Source organism: Dipodomys merriami, unplaced genomic scaffold (assembly GCF_024711535.1).
Source record: "Dipodomys merriami isolate MVZ:Mamm:240054 unplaced genomic scaffold, mDipMer1.0.p SCAF_48, whole genome shotgun sequence".
Lineage (NCBI taxonomy): Eukaryota > Metazoa > Chordata > Mammalia > Rodentia > Heteromyidae > Dipodomys > Dipodomys merriami.
In genome coordinates this window covers 11,227,300-11,243,114 of record NW_027206046.1, presented here as the reverse complement: position 1 = coordinate 11,243,114, position 15,815 = coordinate 11,227,300, and the positions used below count along the sequence as shown (strand labels likewise).

The 15,815-nt window shown below is 44.7% G+C and overlaps 1 protein-coding gene across 6 annotated transcripts in view; it reads left to right on the top strand.

Moving 5' to 3' along the window:
* The window catches only part of Mapk6 (mitogen-activated protein kinase 6), a 48,038-nt gene extending 32,753 nt beyond the window's left edge, over positions 1-15,285 (top strand). For 5 of the 6 annotated variants that reach the window (XM_069995400.1, XM_069995394.1, XM_069995399.1 and 2 more), the window contains exons 2-6: positions 3,681-4,865; positions 6,640-6,784; positions 9,607-9,771; positions 11,464-11,665; positions 13,035-15,285. In XM_069995400.1, coding sequence (XP_069851501.1) covers positions 4,311-4,865; positions 6,640-6,784; positions 9,607-9,771; positions 11,464-11,665; positions 13,035-14,115 — 2,148 coding nt within the window. In that variant the 5' untranslated portion in view covers positions 3,681-4,310 and the 3' untranslated portion in view covers positions 14,116-15,285. Of the gene's footprint in view, positions 1-2,402; positions 2,420-3,680; positions 4,866-6,639; positions 6,785-9,606; positions 9,772-11,463; positions 11,666-13,034 lie in introns of those variants that run through there. The other variant, XM_069995398.1, reaches the window with a different exon arrangement.
* The last annotated feature ends 530 nt before the right edge of the window (positions 15,286-15,815 follow it).

Here is a 15,815-nt window from a genome sequence, read left to right as displayed (position 1 = left end):
ATTTTGTAGGAAACAGAAAGAACAGGATGTATACAAGCAGAAGAACTTGGAGAGGACGACATACAGTGCTAATTAGTGTTTATCGTTCTAATAGTTCCTTTAAAATCAGTTTCTCTCCCTTCTTCCCTCTCCCTTCATCTAAGTTGCTGAGGATTGAACCCAGGGACTTGGAACATGCGAAGCAAGCACTCTACCCCTTGGTTTTATTGAGGAGTCTTGCTTTGTAGCTCAAAACTTAATCATCCTATCTGTGCCTCTTTTTTTTTTGTCGGCCGTGGGGCTTGAACTCTGGGCCTGGGCGCTGTCCCTCAGGTCTTCAGCTCAAGGCGAGCGCTCTACCACTTGAGCTACAGCGCCACTTCCGGTTTTCTGGTGGTTTATTGGAGATAGGAGTCTCACGGTCTCTCCTGCCCGGGCTGGCTTTGAACCGCGATCCTCAGATCTCACCCTCCTGAGTAGCTAGGATTACAGGCATGAGCCACCAGCGCCTGGCAGCTATCTGTGCCTCTTGAGTGCTCGGATTACAGTTGGTAGCTGTCAGTTGCCACACCTAACTCACAGATGTTAACTTTTAAATGTTTTCATGTAGACAGACTGGTAAACTACAGGATTTTAGAGGTAGGTTCTTTTTTGGGGGAGGGGCTATTTTCTGAGAAGCAGACAAAAACTTGCAAATGAAGAAACCATCTGTTCCTGTAAAATAAAGGAAGCTATTACACCATCAATGTCCTTTATCATATTAAGCAGATAGAAGAAATATTTCTATTAAGAGAACTGGGGAATGGTACATATCAACTTGCACTGTCAAGCTAATTTCTTCCCTGTTGGTTAATGAGTTTACTGAAGATCAGAGTCCTGTCTCTCTCAGTTCCTGTCTAGTATACATTTATGTATTAAAAAATGATAGGTTGGTTTTAGTGGCATGCCTATATTCCTAGCCAGAATCCTATGAACCAGAATCATGGTTCAAGTCCAGCCCAGGCAAGAAGTTAGCAAGACCCCATAGGACATGGTGGCATGTACCTGTGCTCCCAGCTACTGGGAGGTCATAGGTAGAGGATGATCATGGTCCAAGGCCAACCCTGGCCAAAAAATAAAGCAAAAGAGAGCTAGGGCATCTCAAGTGGTAAAGTGTATCTACCTAGTAAGAGTGATGCCCAGAGTTCAAACCTCAGTACCACCAAAATAAATGGGGAATGAATGATTGATTTTAGATTTTTCTTTTTGCCAATGACATCTGGTTTTAGCTGTGTGGAACCTGACACCTTATTTCTGAAGCATCTCACATTAAGCTGAAAGAACCAAGTTGCCTATATTTTTTCTAGACTGGCTAGGAAACCACTTACTGGAGTCAAATCTGTATTTTTTTTTCCTCTTTGCCTTTGTATAGAGTATTTTAAAATCATGAAATATTTACAGTATACAGAGGTCAACACAGTGAACCTTCTTTTACATACCATGCAGCTCTATAAATAGATCTTTTTTTTTTTTTTTTTTTTTTTTTGTCGGTCGTGGGCTTGAACTCTGGGCCTGGGCGCTGTCCCTCAGCTCTTCAGCTCAAGGCGAGCGCTCTACCACTTGAGCTACAGCGCCACTTCCGGTTTTCTGGTGGTTTATTGGAGATAGGAGTCTCACGGTCTTTCCTGCCCGGGCTGGCTTTGAACCGCGATCCTCAGATCTCAGCCTCCTGAGTAGCTAGGATTACAGGCGTGAGCCACCAGCGCCCGGCTATAAATAGATCTTAATAATCTGCTATACTTGGTTTTAAAAATGAGTGACATTTTAAAGATAATGCCGTACTCCTGCCCTAATCCAGATCTCTCTTCTCATTCCTCAAGGGAATGAATCATTAAGATGAATTTGGTTCCTGAGACTCTTGTGTACTTTTGCTACCCACAAGTACAGCCATAAAGCAGCATCATTTTGCCTGCTTTTCAACCTGATATAACTGGTTTTAGCACACACATTCATTTGCAGTTTCATTTTAATAAAATTATCATTTTGGAACTTTTAATAACTTACTCATTTTAATGATTTTATAGTATCTCATTAGGTGAGTATAAACTCATTCCTTTTATCCTCCTAATTTGATTTTTTCAAAATTGTATTTTATGTGGTACCAAGGAATTGAACCCACGACCTCATGCATGCTAAGCAAGCATACTACCACCAAGCCACATTCCCAGCCTGTTCTAATTTTATAAATTTAGGTTGTTTCAAGGGGGGAGAGAGAATTTGAGTATGAATATCTATGTATTGATTTCTGTGCATCTTTCTAGGAGTGTTAGCTCTCATCCATATTATATGAAAGCTGTTTTTCTGCATTCCTTCTCAGACTGATGTTAACCTACTCTTTGAAAGTATTTTCCTGGTCAGAAAGAATATTTACGGCTCTCCTCATGGCATCAAATACTATTCTGTAGGTTTTGTTGTTCAAGTTTTCTTTTCCATCACACAAAGAGCATGTTCTACACATTTGTCATACCTGCATTGCTATGCTTTTGTTTATTGGACACTGTTAGACATAGTAAATAAACATGTTCCTTAATGAACTAACAAATTAGTCTTATTGTGTTCTTTTAGGGAAGTACTGCTAATACCTCAAAAGCTTTACTTGTAAAGATTATATAAAAATATAGAGCCAGGCGCCCGTGGCTCATGCCGGTAATCCTAGCTACTCAGGAAGCTGAGATCTGAGGATCACGCTTTCAAAGCCAGCCCAGGCAGGAAACTCCCTGAGACTTTTTTTTTTTTTTTTTTGGCCGGTTGTGGGGCCTGAACTCCGGGCCTGGGTGCTGTCCCTCAGCTCTTCAGCTCAAGGCTAGCACTCTACCACTTGAGCCACAGCGCCACTTCCAGCTTTTTCTGCTTATGTGGTGCTGAGGAATTGAACTCAGGGCCTCATGCATGCGAGGCAAGCACTCTACCACTGAGCCACCTTCCCAGCCAATACATAGTTAGGTTTTTATTTATTTATTTTTTCTCTTTTGTTTTTTTGCCAGTCGTGGGGCCTGAACTCTAGACCTGGGCGCTGTCCCTCAGCTCTTCAGCTCAAGGCTAGCACTCTACTACTTGAGCCACAGCGCCGCCACTTCCAGCTTTTTTTTTCTGCTTATGTGTGCTTAGGAATCGAGCCCAGGGCCTCCTGCATGCAAGGCAAGCACTCTACCACTGAGCCACCTTCCCAGCCCTCCCTGAGACTCTTATCTCCAATAAACCACTAGAAAACTGGAAGTGACGCTGTGGCTCAAGTGGTAGAGTGCTCACTTTGAGCTGAAAAGCTGAGGGACAGCGCCTAAGCCCAGAGTTCAAGCCCCACGACTGACCAAAAAAAAATAAAAAAATATATACATACATACATATATATACATACACACACATATATGTATGTATATATATGTATGTATATATATATTGAGCCTTCCCATACTTGCTGGCATTTGAGAAATGCACAACCTGATGAGCCGAAGCACTACACAAATGCCAGTGTAAGGGGAGGTCTGAGGAAGCTAGCATGGGTAAATTGCTTGCAGCATTTTTATAAGCTGTTTTGGATTAAGGGGAGTTTATTCCTTCATTTGCAGTAAGCTTAATGCACCAGTCATAGTTTCTTGCTTAGTATCTAGCTTGTCCCTTTGTACACGTTTCCTGTCATGGTGACTCTCTTTGTATTTCCTCAGGTGGTACCAGAGTAAGATGGACGGTAGCTTTGACTGTGATTGTGGTGAGCTGGAGCCACCTGATCACTAACAAGACATCTTCTGTCAGCCACCAGCCACCAGGGCTTCCTGTTGAAATACAGCAACAGAGGAAGAAAAGAAGCCAAACGGAACTAATGCTTACCAGCACCTTAGAACGATGCTGCTCAGGACCAGTCCAACACTGAATGTATCTGCACTGTGAGGAGAATGTTCATAGAAGCCTGTCGTGTGCATATTTATTCACATTTTTGTTAAATGTTAAATCGTTTAGCACAGTAAATCTGAGTGCATAGTATGTCATTTCATTCCGTTTGAGTTTCTTGAGTGTTTCTTTAAATGTCTGCAGAGTTGCTGCCCCTTTCTTGAACTATGAGTACTGCAATCTTTTTAAGTCTCAATATGAATAGAGATTTTTGAGCTTTAAATCTAAGGGGAACTCAACGGGCCTGGTTGGCATATGCAATGAATATCCAGAAAGCATCTCGCTGTGGAAGCATAGTTATTTTTCTTCTCCCTTTTTGAAAGATCTCTCCTTTTGATGCCAGTTTTCTTCCTTGTTTACACAAGTTCAACAATCGGAAAGGAAAAGGCAATAGTAAGGGTTTCAAAATGGCAGAGAAATTTGAAAGTCTCATGAACATTCATGGTTTTGATCTGGGCTCTAGGTATATGGACTTAAAACCATTGGGTTGTGGAGGCAATGGCTTGGTTTTTTCTGCCGTAGACAATGACTGTGACAAAAGGGTAGCCATCAAGAAGATCGTCCTTACTGACCCCCAGAGTGTCAAGCACGCCCTCCGTGAAATAAAAATTATTCGAAGACTTGACCATGACAACATTGTGAAAGTGTTTGAAATTCTTGGTCCCAGTGGAAGCCACTTAGCCGATGATGTGGGCTCCCTCACGGAACTGAACAGCGTCTACATTGTTCAGGAGTACATGGACACAGACTTGGCTCATGTGCTAGAGCAGGGCCCTCTCCTGGAGGAGCATGCCAGGCTCTTCATGTACCAGCTGCTGCGCGGGCTCAAGTACATTCACTCTGCAAACGTACTGCACAGAGATCTCAAACCAGCTAATCTTTTCATCAATACCGAAGACTTGGTGCTGAAGATAGGTGACTTTGGTCTTGCACGGATCATGGATCCTCATTATTCCCATAAGGTAGGTAAAAGCCGAGCCAAGACAGACTTGGAAACATGCTATTGTGGGTTTTTCTTTCACAGTCCCTCTGATGGAAATGAAGGTGGAGTAAGATGCTAATTAAATACAGACTCCTAACACATGTGGTTATGTGTTCATATGAATTCCTTGATGTGTGTGGTCATTTATTATGAGTGAAGTTAGTTATTTCAAAGTGGAATCTTTTTTTGTGTGTTTGGGGCAAAAGTGTGGTGCTACCCAAAGGTAAGGGGAGACTATTTGGGCTTTTAGGTTTTCTTTTTGACAGTCCTGTACTGTAGAATCATTGCACCTTGTTTAAAATCAAATTTTAATCTGCATAAACAACTGGCAGTTGTGTCGCCAAAAAAAGTCATAGCAACTTTCCTTTGTAAGTGTCTGTTTTCATGAGAGAATTGAACAGCACTGTTCAAGCAGAACCCTCGTCTTTTTTGTTGTTGTTGGTCATGGGGCTCGAACTCTGGGCCTGGGTGCTGTCCCTGTGCTCTTGAGCTCAAGGCTAGCTCCCTACCACTTGAGCCACAGTGCCACTTCGGGTTTTCTGAGTGGTTTATTGGAGATAAGAGTATCACAGACTTTCCTGCCCGGGCTGGCTTTGAACTGTGATCCTCAGATCTCAGCCTCCTGAGTAGCTAGGATTACAGGCGTGAGCCACCAGTGCTCAGCTTGTCTTTTAGTTCTAAATTGAAATCTTATGTGAGACCCTGATGCTTAAAATACAAAAGTGGGGTTGTTTTGATTGCCTTTCCATGGAGCATGTCTAAAACAATCCAGTCAGGAAGTGGCGCTTGCCTTGAGCAAGAGCTGAGTGACAGCACCCAAGCCCAGAGTTCAAGCCCCATGATCGACAAAAAAAAAAAGAAGAAGAAGAAAACTTAAAACCGGGCTGGGAAGGTGGTTCAGTGGTAGAGCGCTTGCCTTGCATGCCTGAGGCCCTGGGTTCGATTCCTCAGCACCATATAAGCAGAAAAAGCCGGAAGTGGCGCTGTGGCTCCAGTGGTAGAGCGCTAGCCTTGAGCTGAAGAGCTGAGGGACAGTGCCCAGGCCCAGAGTTCAGGCCTCACAACCGGCAAAAAACAAAGAAAAGTAAAGAAAACTTAATCCAGTCTTCATTCTCATGTATTACCTCACCTTAACAATATCTTCAGTTTTTAAAAATGATTCTTTAGTGTATAAATGGGAGCACTAAACGGCAGTAGGTGCCATGTTCTCCATATAAAAAACTGAAGTGTGGCCAGGGCACTGAACTGAGTCACTTTCACTAAGATGTGCCTCCATTTCTGCTTTTGGATAGCCGTACAACTCTTATGCCCGCAGCTTGAGCAGTTACTGTAAGCTCTGCGTTGCTACACTGGTAAAGCGGGGAGCATATCTGCCACCACCATTTCTCCGCAGCATTCGTGGGGTGGAATAAGGTGGGCTACATGGGGAAACATGTTTTCAGCTGTGGCGAGTCAGTGAATGAGGTTGTGCTTTGTTGGCAAAGCTCACATAAGCAGTGGCTCTGGTGCTTTTCCCAGCCTCTTCTTGACATAAACACCTTTAAGGTTAGCTCCTCTCTAAAACAAGTTTTGAAATTTGTGGCCTTGAGGTGGCACAAGTTCTTACAGTTCATTTTGCCCAAGAGTGTGAGAGCCTTGAAGATGGGATTAGAAATTAATAGTACTGTCCTAGGATTAATAATTACTATGTTGGGGATGGTTGTTCTTTAGCCAGAAGAATAGAAATTAAAGTGTGCTTTGTGTTTGTTCTTTAGGGTCATCTTTCTGAAGGATTGGTTACTAAATGGTACAGATCTCCACGTCTTTTACTTTCTCCTAACAATTATACTAAAGCCATTGACATGTGGGCTGCAGGCTGCATCTTTGCTGAAATGCTGACTGGTAAAACCCTCTTTGCAGGTGGGTATGATACACAAAGAAATTACCCCGCACCAGGTGCCAGTGGCTCACACCTGTAATCCTAGCTCTTCAAGAGGCTGAGATCTGAGGATGCTGATTCGAAGCCAGCCTGGATTGGAAAGTGTGGCAGAAACCTAGTAGAGCACTAGTCTTGAGCAAAGAAGCTCAGGGATGGCAACCAGGCCCTGGGTTGAAGCTGCAGGACCAACATACACAAAATTACCCCAAAGAGCAATCGCTTTGTATTTATCTCTGAAGGAAGATCTATGTAAGGTTTGTAAGTTTAGTTAGAATGTATCTTATTTCCTAGACCTAATTTGCTATTTTTGTGGAGCTGTATTTGTTGTAGTCTGTGTTCAGGGATACCCGAGTTGCATCCGTTCTTGTCACTGTCATTTTCTGGTTTTTAGTTGAAAGTCCAAAAGGTTTTCATTTAGCTTGCTTGCTCGTGGCTGGCACCCTACCAACTGAGCCATACCTCCAGCCCAATAAATTTGTCTTGGTCCCTGAATTATTATTGTTTGGACCTTTTTACCTGACTGCTGTAACCTTCGAGACTCACAACAACCAGACAGGTTTCTTGTTAAGCTGGTGCTGTGATGAGTCTAATGAAGTATGTGAGAGGACTTAGTCAAGAAGAAAAGCAGTGAGTGATCTGTGAAGTGTCATTTATAATCAAGCAAAGTATGAATTTGTATAATAGTCTTCAATACATAATAGAGGCTATGCCAGTGACGACTGAGAGGAAAGGCAAATGGAGTAGAATGAGTTGCCATTTTAATAGGAATAGTGAAAAAGGTGTTTAAGTGTAAGAGTAAGTACATAGAAATTAGGTCTGAGCCTGGTAGAATCAGGAAGCAGTAAGAAAAGCATGATGAAATCCAGGTTGTCAAGAATGATAGATATTTATAACGATTCAGACTGGAGCCAGGAAACTTTAGAAGGTCTCTTAGAAAGCAAGGTGAGGAATGACTTCAGAAACAGAGGAAGCTAAAGATGTCTCCGTTATTTAGTTCCTTTCTTTTGTTGACCTAACTTTTCCTCTTCTGTCGTCAGTGCGGTGGCCCTTTACTACCACCAGATTGCAAGAAGTGCAGAAGCGAGGGTGCGGGCAGATTCTGTTCTCAGAATAGGAAGTAGGGGCATGGTTGGAGAAAGGATGGGATTTTAATGCCAGTGCTATCGCTACTTTGTTACGCTAATCAGTAACACCAGTCAATTCATTATAATCTTGTATTTATTGGGATGTCTTCTGTGATCTGTGAGTGACTACATGGCACTTTAGAAACTGATCATCCCTGCATGTGGGAGGCTGAGTCCGCCTGGGCTGCAGAGAGAAAGCAAACCAAAGGAGACTTAAGTAGATTGGAAGTTTTATTTTTCTTAGGAATACTACTGTGATTAGAGGTTGCTGCATCGTGGTAATAATACAGTACCTTACAGCACATATAAAATAATAATTATTTGTTGCTATATCAGTTAGAAATGGTGGGGGTGGCTTGGCCGGGTGTTCAGCGCAGGCTTCCTGGGTCAAGATGCTGGTGAGGGCTGCGGCCCGCTGAGGGCTTCCCTGCCCCCAGGGCCTGGGGAGTGGGGTTGCTCATGGATAGCTTATCTCTCTCTGTTACCAGGAGACCCACTTCTCTGCAGGACTGCCGGGTGGTTCTCCAACATGGTAATGATTTCCCCTAGAACTACCGAAACAAGAAAGCAAGGACAAAGCCAGTTATTGACATGCAATTCATATACCATACAGTCGACTTATTTATGGTGTTAGGGTTCATATTCATATTTTTTATTATAACTATAGGGTGTATAACCACTACTGTGTAATTTTAGAGTCTTTTCATTCTTCTAAAGATACCTGTGACCATTAGCATTCACTTTGCATTTCTTCCACCCCTGGCTCCTAGCAACCACTAATTTATTTTCTGTCTCTATGGATCTATCTGTTTAAGATATTTCAGGGCTGGGAAGGTGGCTTAGTGGTAGAGTGCTTGCCAACATGCATAAAGCCCTGGTTCGATTCCTTAGTTCCACATAAACAGAAAAAGCCAGAAGTGGCATTGTGTAGCCTGCAACAAAAGAAACCCAGGGACAGTGCCCAGGCCCTAAATACAAGCCCCAGGACTGGCCAAAGGAAAAAAAAAATCACATAAATGAAATCAAACTATTTGTCTTTAATGCAGGCTTCTGTCATGTGGTAGTATTTTTGGAGGTTCACTCATCTTGGGTCATATATTAGCACTTACTTCCTTTTGCATAGGGTTCTGTTGTATGGATTTACCTCATTTTGTTGTTCGTTTATTGGCTGATGCTAATTTTTATTGATTTTATTGATGCTAATACAAATCCTTAATAGGCTAAATATTGTCCAGAGTTAAAGCTGTACTTAGTATTATTAATGATACAGCTAAGACGACACAACCAGTCTTCTTATTCAAGACAGTGTCTCCCTGTGTAGCCCAGGCTATCCTGGAACCCTCAGTACTCCTGCTACACCGCTTTCAGCGGTTGGGATTATAGGTATGCACCACCATGCCCAACCTCCAGTGGATCGCTTTCTTCCACTCGTGATGAGGCTGCACTTAAGGAGTTGGCTCTCCATGACAACAGGCTGCAAAGAGAACACGCCGGCATGTACACGGGCAGCGCTGCTCTAAGGAGACCGGTGCTGCTCACAGTGGTGGAACCTGCTAAGATTAAGACTTACCCCCCTCCCCATTGTTACAGTATTTCACTTAATACTAGTATGTTTATTACCAAATAAGTAAACATCAAGAATGTATTTACGTGGTTGGCCTTTGGTGTTTTATGCTCAGGTGCACATGAACTTGAACAGATGCAACTGATTTTAGAATCTATTCCTGTTGTCCATGAGGAGGATCGTCAGGAGCTTCTCAGCGTAATTCCCGTTTACATTAGAAACGACATGACTGAGCCACACAAACCCTTAACTCAGCTGCTTCCAGGAATTAGCCGAGAAGGTACGGTGATGGGAGCGCAGGCCTGGGGTGGAGGAGCATTCTCCCCGACAGTGCGCACACGCCCCGCTTCTTCATCCCCTTTTTGGCTTGGACCCGAGTCCAGGATCTTTTTTTTTTCTTTGGAGTAATTTTCCAGAGTCCAGGAAGTTACTACTCTCTCTCCTGGTTCTCACCCCATTTCCTCTTCCAGCTCGGCCTGGTCACCTCCTGCAGGCAAGCATACCACACCACTGTGCTGCACGGGGCATGTCCGATCTGACACGTTGTGTGAAATCCCCTTGTATCAAGAATATACTAATGATGTGTATAGGATCATGATTTAAAGAACAGAGTTAGGGAAGGCTAGATGGAAGAAAGAACAAAAATGATGTATGAAGACAGCTTGCTTATTAGCAAGCTTTTGTCTCCAAGTTCACCCAAGTACTGTGGGAATTTAAAAAACGTTAACTTCAGCTCCCGTAGGTTTAGCTAGCGATATGGCTCAAGTGGTAGGGTACCTACTCTAGTATCCACCCCCTCTCCCCCCCCAAAAAAAAAAATTTTTTTTTTTCTCATGATAGCCGAGCGCCAGTGGCTCACACCTGTAATTGTAGCTCTCAGGCTGAGATCTGAGGATTGCAGTTCAAAGCCAGCCCGGGCAGGAAAGTCCGTGAGACTCTTATCTCCAGTAAACCACTAGAAAACTGTAAGCGGTGCTGTGGCTTAAGCTATAGAGCGCTCACCTTGAGGGGAAGAGCTCAGGGACCGAGCCCAAGCCCAGAGTTCAAGCCCCATGACTGAGAAAAGAAAAAAAAAGTTACTCATGATAAAAACTCTGAACACGATAACGTGAGCAAGCCAGAAACAGTCCTTGAATCAGTGGGGACTGCCACATGTTCCTCAGCTGGGAATCGAGCTGGGTATTTGGCTGGTGTGGGGATTTCTGGTAGGTGTTGATGAGTTTGGTGATGGGTTCGTTAAGTTCACATGGCGGTTGCAGTACAGAATGAGTAAAGATTTATCACAATAAAAATGCCAACTGCTTATAATTGAAATTCTAATTTTGGAAAGCACATTTCAAGGTCATGGGAGCTTGGTAAAAATACTCTCTCCCACCATCAGTACTGAGCGCAGCACATGAAGTCCCTTTCTGTGTGGTTCCCTGCGTGTGGATCGATCACGCACACTGGGCGCTCTTCTAGCAAAGGCAGTGGTTCCCTCTGGAGCAGGGCTCACCAGCTCTGCCTTCCCTGCTGCCAACAGCCCCCAGATGCTAGGGTCTCAGGGTGGTTTTGTCCTGGTATAGCTGGTCCAGCCTTGGAGGGTGATGTAAGGGGTGAGTAGATACATGCGTGGGTGGGACCCACGCCTGCCTGAGCAGAGGGGAGCTGGATGAACGCGTTTTATTACGTTTCTGTTTAGCAAGTTCAACAGTCTAGGACTAGACAGCTCGTAACTCCGTTAAATCCTAGATCTAAATCAGTATAGACCTGAGTGTTAGGTTGAGCTGGAAGAGATTGCTATTTGAGCATTTTTGGCTGACCAAAACTGCAATTTCACAGGTTTTTGCTGTGTTTGTCATGCCGTGTGTCATGGCTTAGTTGAGTGGGCAGGTTGGAGGTGGTGAGGGAGGGTGCTTGGCCGCATGGTCTTCACTGAGTGGAGCCACTTGTCCACTTGCTCGCTCAGCTTTGTCTTGTCTTTGTTCTGCAGCACTGGGTTTCCTGGAGCAGATTCTGACCTTTAGCCCCATGGATCGCTTGACTGCGGAGGAAGCGCTCTCTCATCCCTACATGAGCATTTACTCCTTCCCCACGGACGAGCCCATCTCCAGCCATCCTTTTCACATCGAAGATGAAGTGGATGACATTTTGCTTATGGATGAAACTCACAGTCACATTTATAACTGGGAAAGGTAAATTGATCCTCAATTAGAAAAGCATTTACTGAAGTAATGCAGCGAACTGTTAGGACAAATACAGCCAGTAGTTCATGCCTGTAATCCTAGCTACTCAGAAGGCCAGGATCTGAGGATCACGGTTTGAAGCCAGCCCAGGCTGGAAACTCTGTGACTCTCATCTTCAATTAACCACGGGAAAACCAGAAGTGGCGCTGTCGCTCAAAATTAGTAGAGCCTTAAGCAGTAAAGCTCAGGGACAGCACTCAGTCCCTGAGTTCAAGCCCCATGACCACCACCACCACCAATAAAAAGCCATTTCAAAACAAATAGTACAGTGTGTTAGTTAAAATTCTAAGGAAGAGCTAGGTGCTGGTGGCTCACGCCTATAATCCTAGCTACTCAGGAGGCTGAGATCTGAGGGTCACAGTTCAAAGCCAGCCTGGGAAAGGAAAGTCCTGGAGACTCTTATCTCCAATAAACCACTAGAAAACCAGAAGTGGCATTGTGGCTCAAGCGGTAGAGCGCTCGCCTTGAGCTGAAGAGTAGAGGGACAGCGCCCAGGCCCAGAGTTCAAACCCCACAACCAAAAAAACAAAAAAAGGAGGAAAGAGGAGAGTAGAGAGAGGGGAGAGAGTAAACCTGCCTCAGTCTTCAGTCTGCCTTACTCCATTAGAGAAGAAACGAGACTGGAGATGGTGTGGCTTGTGGCACATAAATGAGTGAAACTGGTAGAATGGAGTTATAGAACTAGCTGTGTTTGTTTGGATGAAATGGAAAGGAGAAAATAACCAGTCTTACCTACAATGCAGGACTCGAAGTTCAGTACTCTTGTTTTGGTCGGTCGTGGGGCTTGAACTCTGGGCCTGAGCGCCGTCCCTCTGCTCTTCAGCTCAAGGCGAGCAGCTCTACCGTAACTTGAGCCACAGCGCCACTTCCAGTTTTCTGGTGGGTTATTGGAGAGAAGAGTTTTACAGCTTTTCCTGCCCTGGATCCTCAGATCTCAGCCTCCTGAGTAGCTAGGATTACAGGCGTGAGCCACCAGCCCCTGGCTTTTTCCTAGTGCTGTCTGTAGAAGCATACCTTACCTTTAAAAGTTGTGTGACAATAGGGAAGGAAGGCCAGGGCTTGCTGTCCCCATACGCCTAACTTTTGACTCCTGCATGAAAGGCATGCTTCAATCCCAGCATTCCAGAGACTGAAGCAGGAAGCGCTCAAGTCTAGGGCCACCCTGGGCCATCATGGAACTCTAGACCCAACCTGAGAAGGGCCTAGCTTTTTGTGCCAAAGGCCTCACAGCGCCTTTGGAAATCACGCATAATCCTTCTCACATGACTGCCAAGTACACACTCGTACAAGTGAACAGCCTGTTGTTTTTTTCTTTCAGGTACCATGACTGTCAGTTTTCTGAGCATGATTGGCCTATACATAACAATTTTGACATTGAAGAAGTTCAGCTTGACCCGAGAGCTCTGTCTGACGTCACTGACGAAGAAGAGGTACAAGTGGACCCTCGGAAATACTTGGATGGAGACCGAGAGAAGTATCTGGAGGACCCTGCTTTCGACGCCAATTACTCCACAGAGCCCTGCTGGCAGTACCCCGACCACCATGAGAACAAGTACTGCGACCTGGAGTGTAGCCATACCTGTAACTACAAAACGAGGTCGCCATCATACCTCGACAACTTAGTGTGGAGAGAGAGTGAGGTTAACCATTATTACGAGCCCAAGCTTATTATTGACCTTTCCAACTGGAAAGAACAAAGCAAAGACAAATCGGATAGGAGAGGCAAGTCCAAATGTGAGCGGAACGGATTGGTGAAGGCCCAGATAGCGTTAGAGGAAGCCTCCCAGCAGTGGGCTGAGAAGGAGAGGGAGAAGAAGCAGGGGTTTGATTTCGATTCCTTCATTGCAGGAACTATTCAGCTCAGCTCGCAGCATGAGCCCACGGCTCATGTTGTTGACAAGTTAAATGACCTGAACAGCTCCGTGTCCCAGCTAGAATTGAAAAGTCTGATAGCAAAGTCAGTGAGCCAGGAGAAGCAGGAGAAGGGGATGGCGAACCTGGCGCAGCTGGGGGCCTGGTACCAGTCGTCCTGGGACAGCCAGTTCGTGGGCAGCGGGGAGGAGTGCTTCCTCATCAGTCAGTTCTGCTGCGAGGTCAGGAAGGACGAGCAGGCGGAGAAGGAAAACACGTCCACCACCTACTTGGACAAGTTCTTTAGCAGGAAGGAAGAGTCTGAAGTGCTAGAAACTGAGCCAGAGGAAGAGGGCAGGCTCGGGGCCAGCCACAGCGGGGAGTTCCTCTTTAACAAGCAGCTCGAGTCCATAGGCATCCCCCAGTTTCCCAGCCCCGTGGGGTCGCCACTAAAGTCAGTGCAGGCCACCTTAACACCTTCTGCGCTGAAATCCTCCCCTCAAATTCCTCACAAGACATACAGCAGCATTCTGAAACACCTGAACTAAAACACTCAGCAGACATTTCCCTTCGTGTTTTTCATGAAATGTGTTTTGTCTTTTTTATTACTAGTGTTTAAGTCATTTTTTTTACTTGAATCAGAAGGTATCACTTAGTAAGGAATTAATTTGTTCTTGGTTTTTAAAACCCAGTCTTTTTTTCCCCCTCTCCATGTGAGAGTTTTCATTGTAACTGGCATGTCGTTTGCACACACAGAATAGAGCAAGCTAATGCAATGCGGGGGGACGAGTGTGCGGACACTCGGCATTCTCTCCCACTACAAGGAGCTGATTTACAGGAAACAAAAACCTTGCCTTGAAATTTACACAGTGAGACTGTACATACTTGCATGAAAATGCCTATTTTTTTCCAAAACCATTTTTCATTCATTAGTATTTTCAAGTTTTCATACTGTACACATTTCTTAAAACACATGATACCAGCAGCAACTGAAAATGAATGCCGAGTTTGGTACACATGTGTTATCTACCTCAAGGTAACAAGTACGTGGCAGAACCAGTTCCACCCAGCGCCCGCGGGCGCCCCGTGCAGCAGCGTCGCCGCCATCGTCTCAAGTGTTCTGGGGTTCCTAGTGCATCACATCTTATTTATTTTAGCAAATCAATCTATTTTCTGTATTTAATTATAACAATTCACTCGTCCAAAACCTTTATTTGCAACTACACTTTGTCCACGTGGCACTCTGGTCTGTTGCCTACCCGGCTGAACCCACGAGGTCAGCACGTCTACAGCTGCCACTGCTTCACCACTACTACGTGTTCATTTAGTAAGTACTCACTGTGTATAGGAATTTGTATTTTGGAGGTGCTTGATCTATCTACAAAGAAAATTTAGGAATTACTTTATTATAAAATGCTCCTAGAAGTCTTAATTGTGTTTATTTTTTAAAGCCTGTAACGTTAGACTTGTGCATGGAAGTAATTAAGGTACATCATTATTGTAGTTTCCCAGTTGTACACGGTAGACATTCGTTGTTTTTGCTGAATGATCTATTATTCCTCATCCCCAAGGCAAGCATGATAAACTAGGTTAAATGTAGCATGGGACAGCGCAGTCTTAGAGTTGGTTCCATCTATTTTATTTTGCTGAATACTGTCTGTATCTTTGGTTATCCTGTTTGAAGAAAAAGGACAAATAAAACATGGCCAGCACACGTGGCTCCTGTCTCTCTCTCAGTGCTACAAGTTGGTACTATGGGCATTTCCAGTTCTGCTAGCTGCTGCGGCTGCCATTTACCAGTGAGCGTCCGTGTGGGAAATCCAAGAAGCTTCTGTGTCTCCACGTCTTCAACTGTCACACCGTCAGCATGAAAGTGTGTGCGCTACGCTATGCCCTGGCCCACTGCTCACGGCTCTTCCTTTACCCACCTGGGCTGCTTGCTCCCCAAATACCTGTCTAGGCACGCGCATTTCCCTGTCTCTAATTCATTCCCTCTGGATACACAGCTTTTGGGAAAGGCCAGTTGTTGACTGCTGCTGCACACAGTCAGGTTTACCTTAAAGTTGGCCCTGAAGCTCAGCAATGCGGTGTGGAGAGGGCGGGGTTCATTGTGCTCAGGGACCCTTCTATTGCTGCATCATTGGTCACCATTAGCTCTGGATCTAAAATGCCATCTCTCCTGAGGGAAACCTGGAATTTTCTTACTGGGAAACTTGTACCTAGACTGAATGGATTATTGTTGGCATTT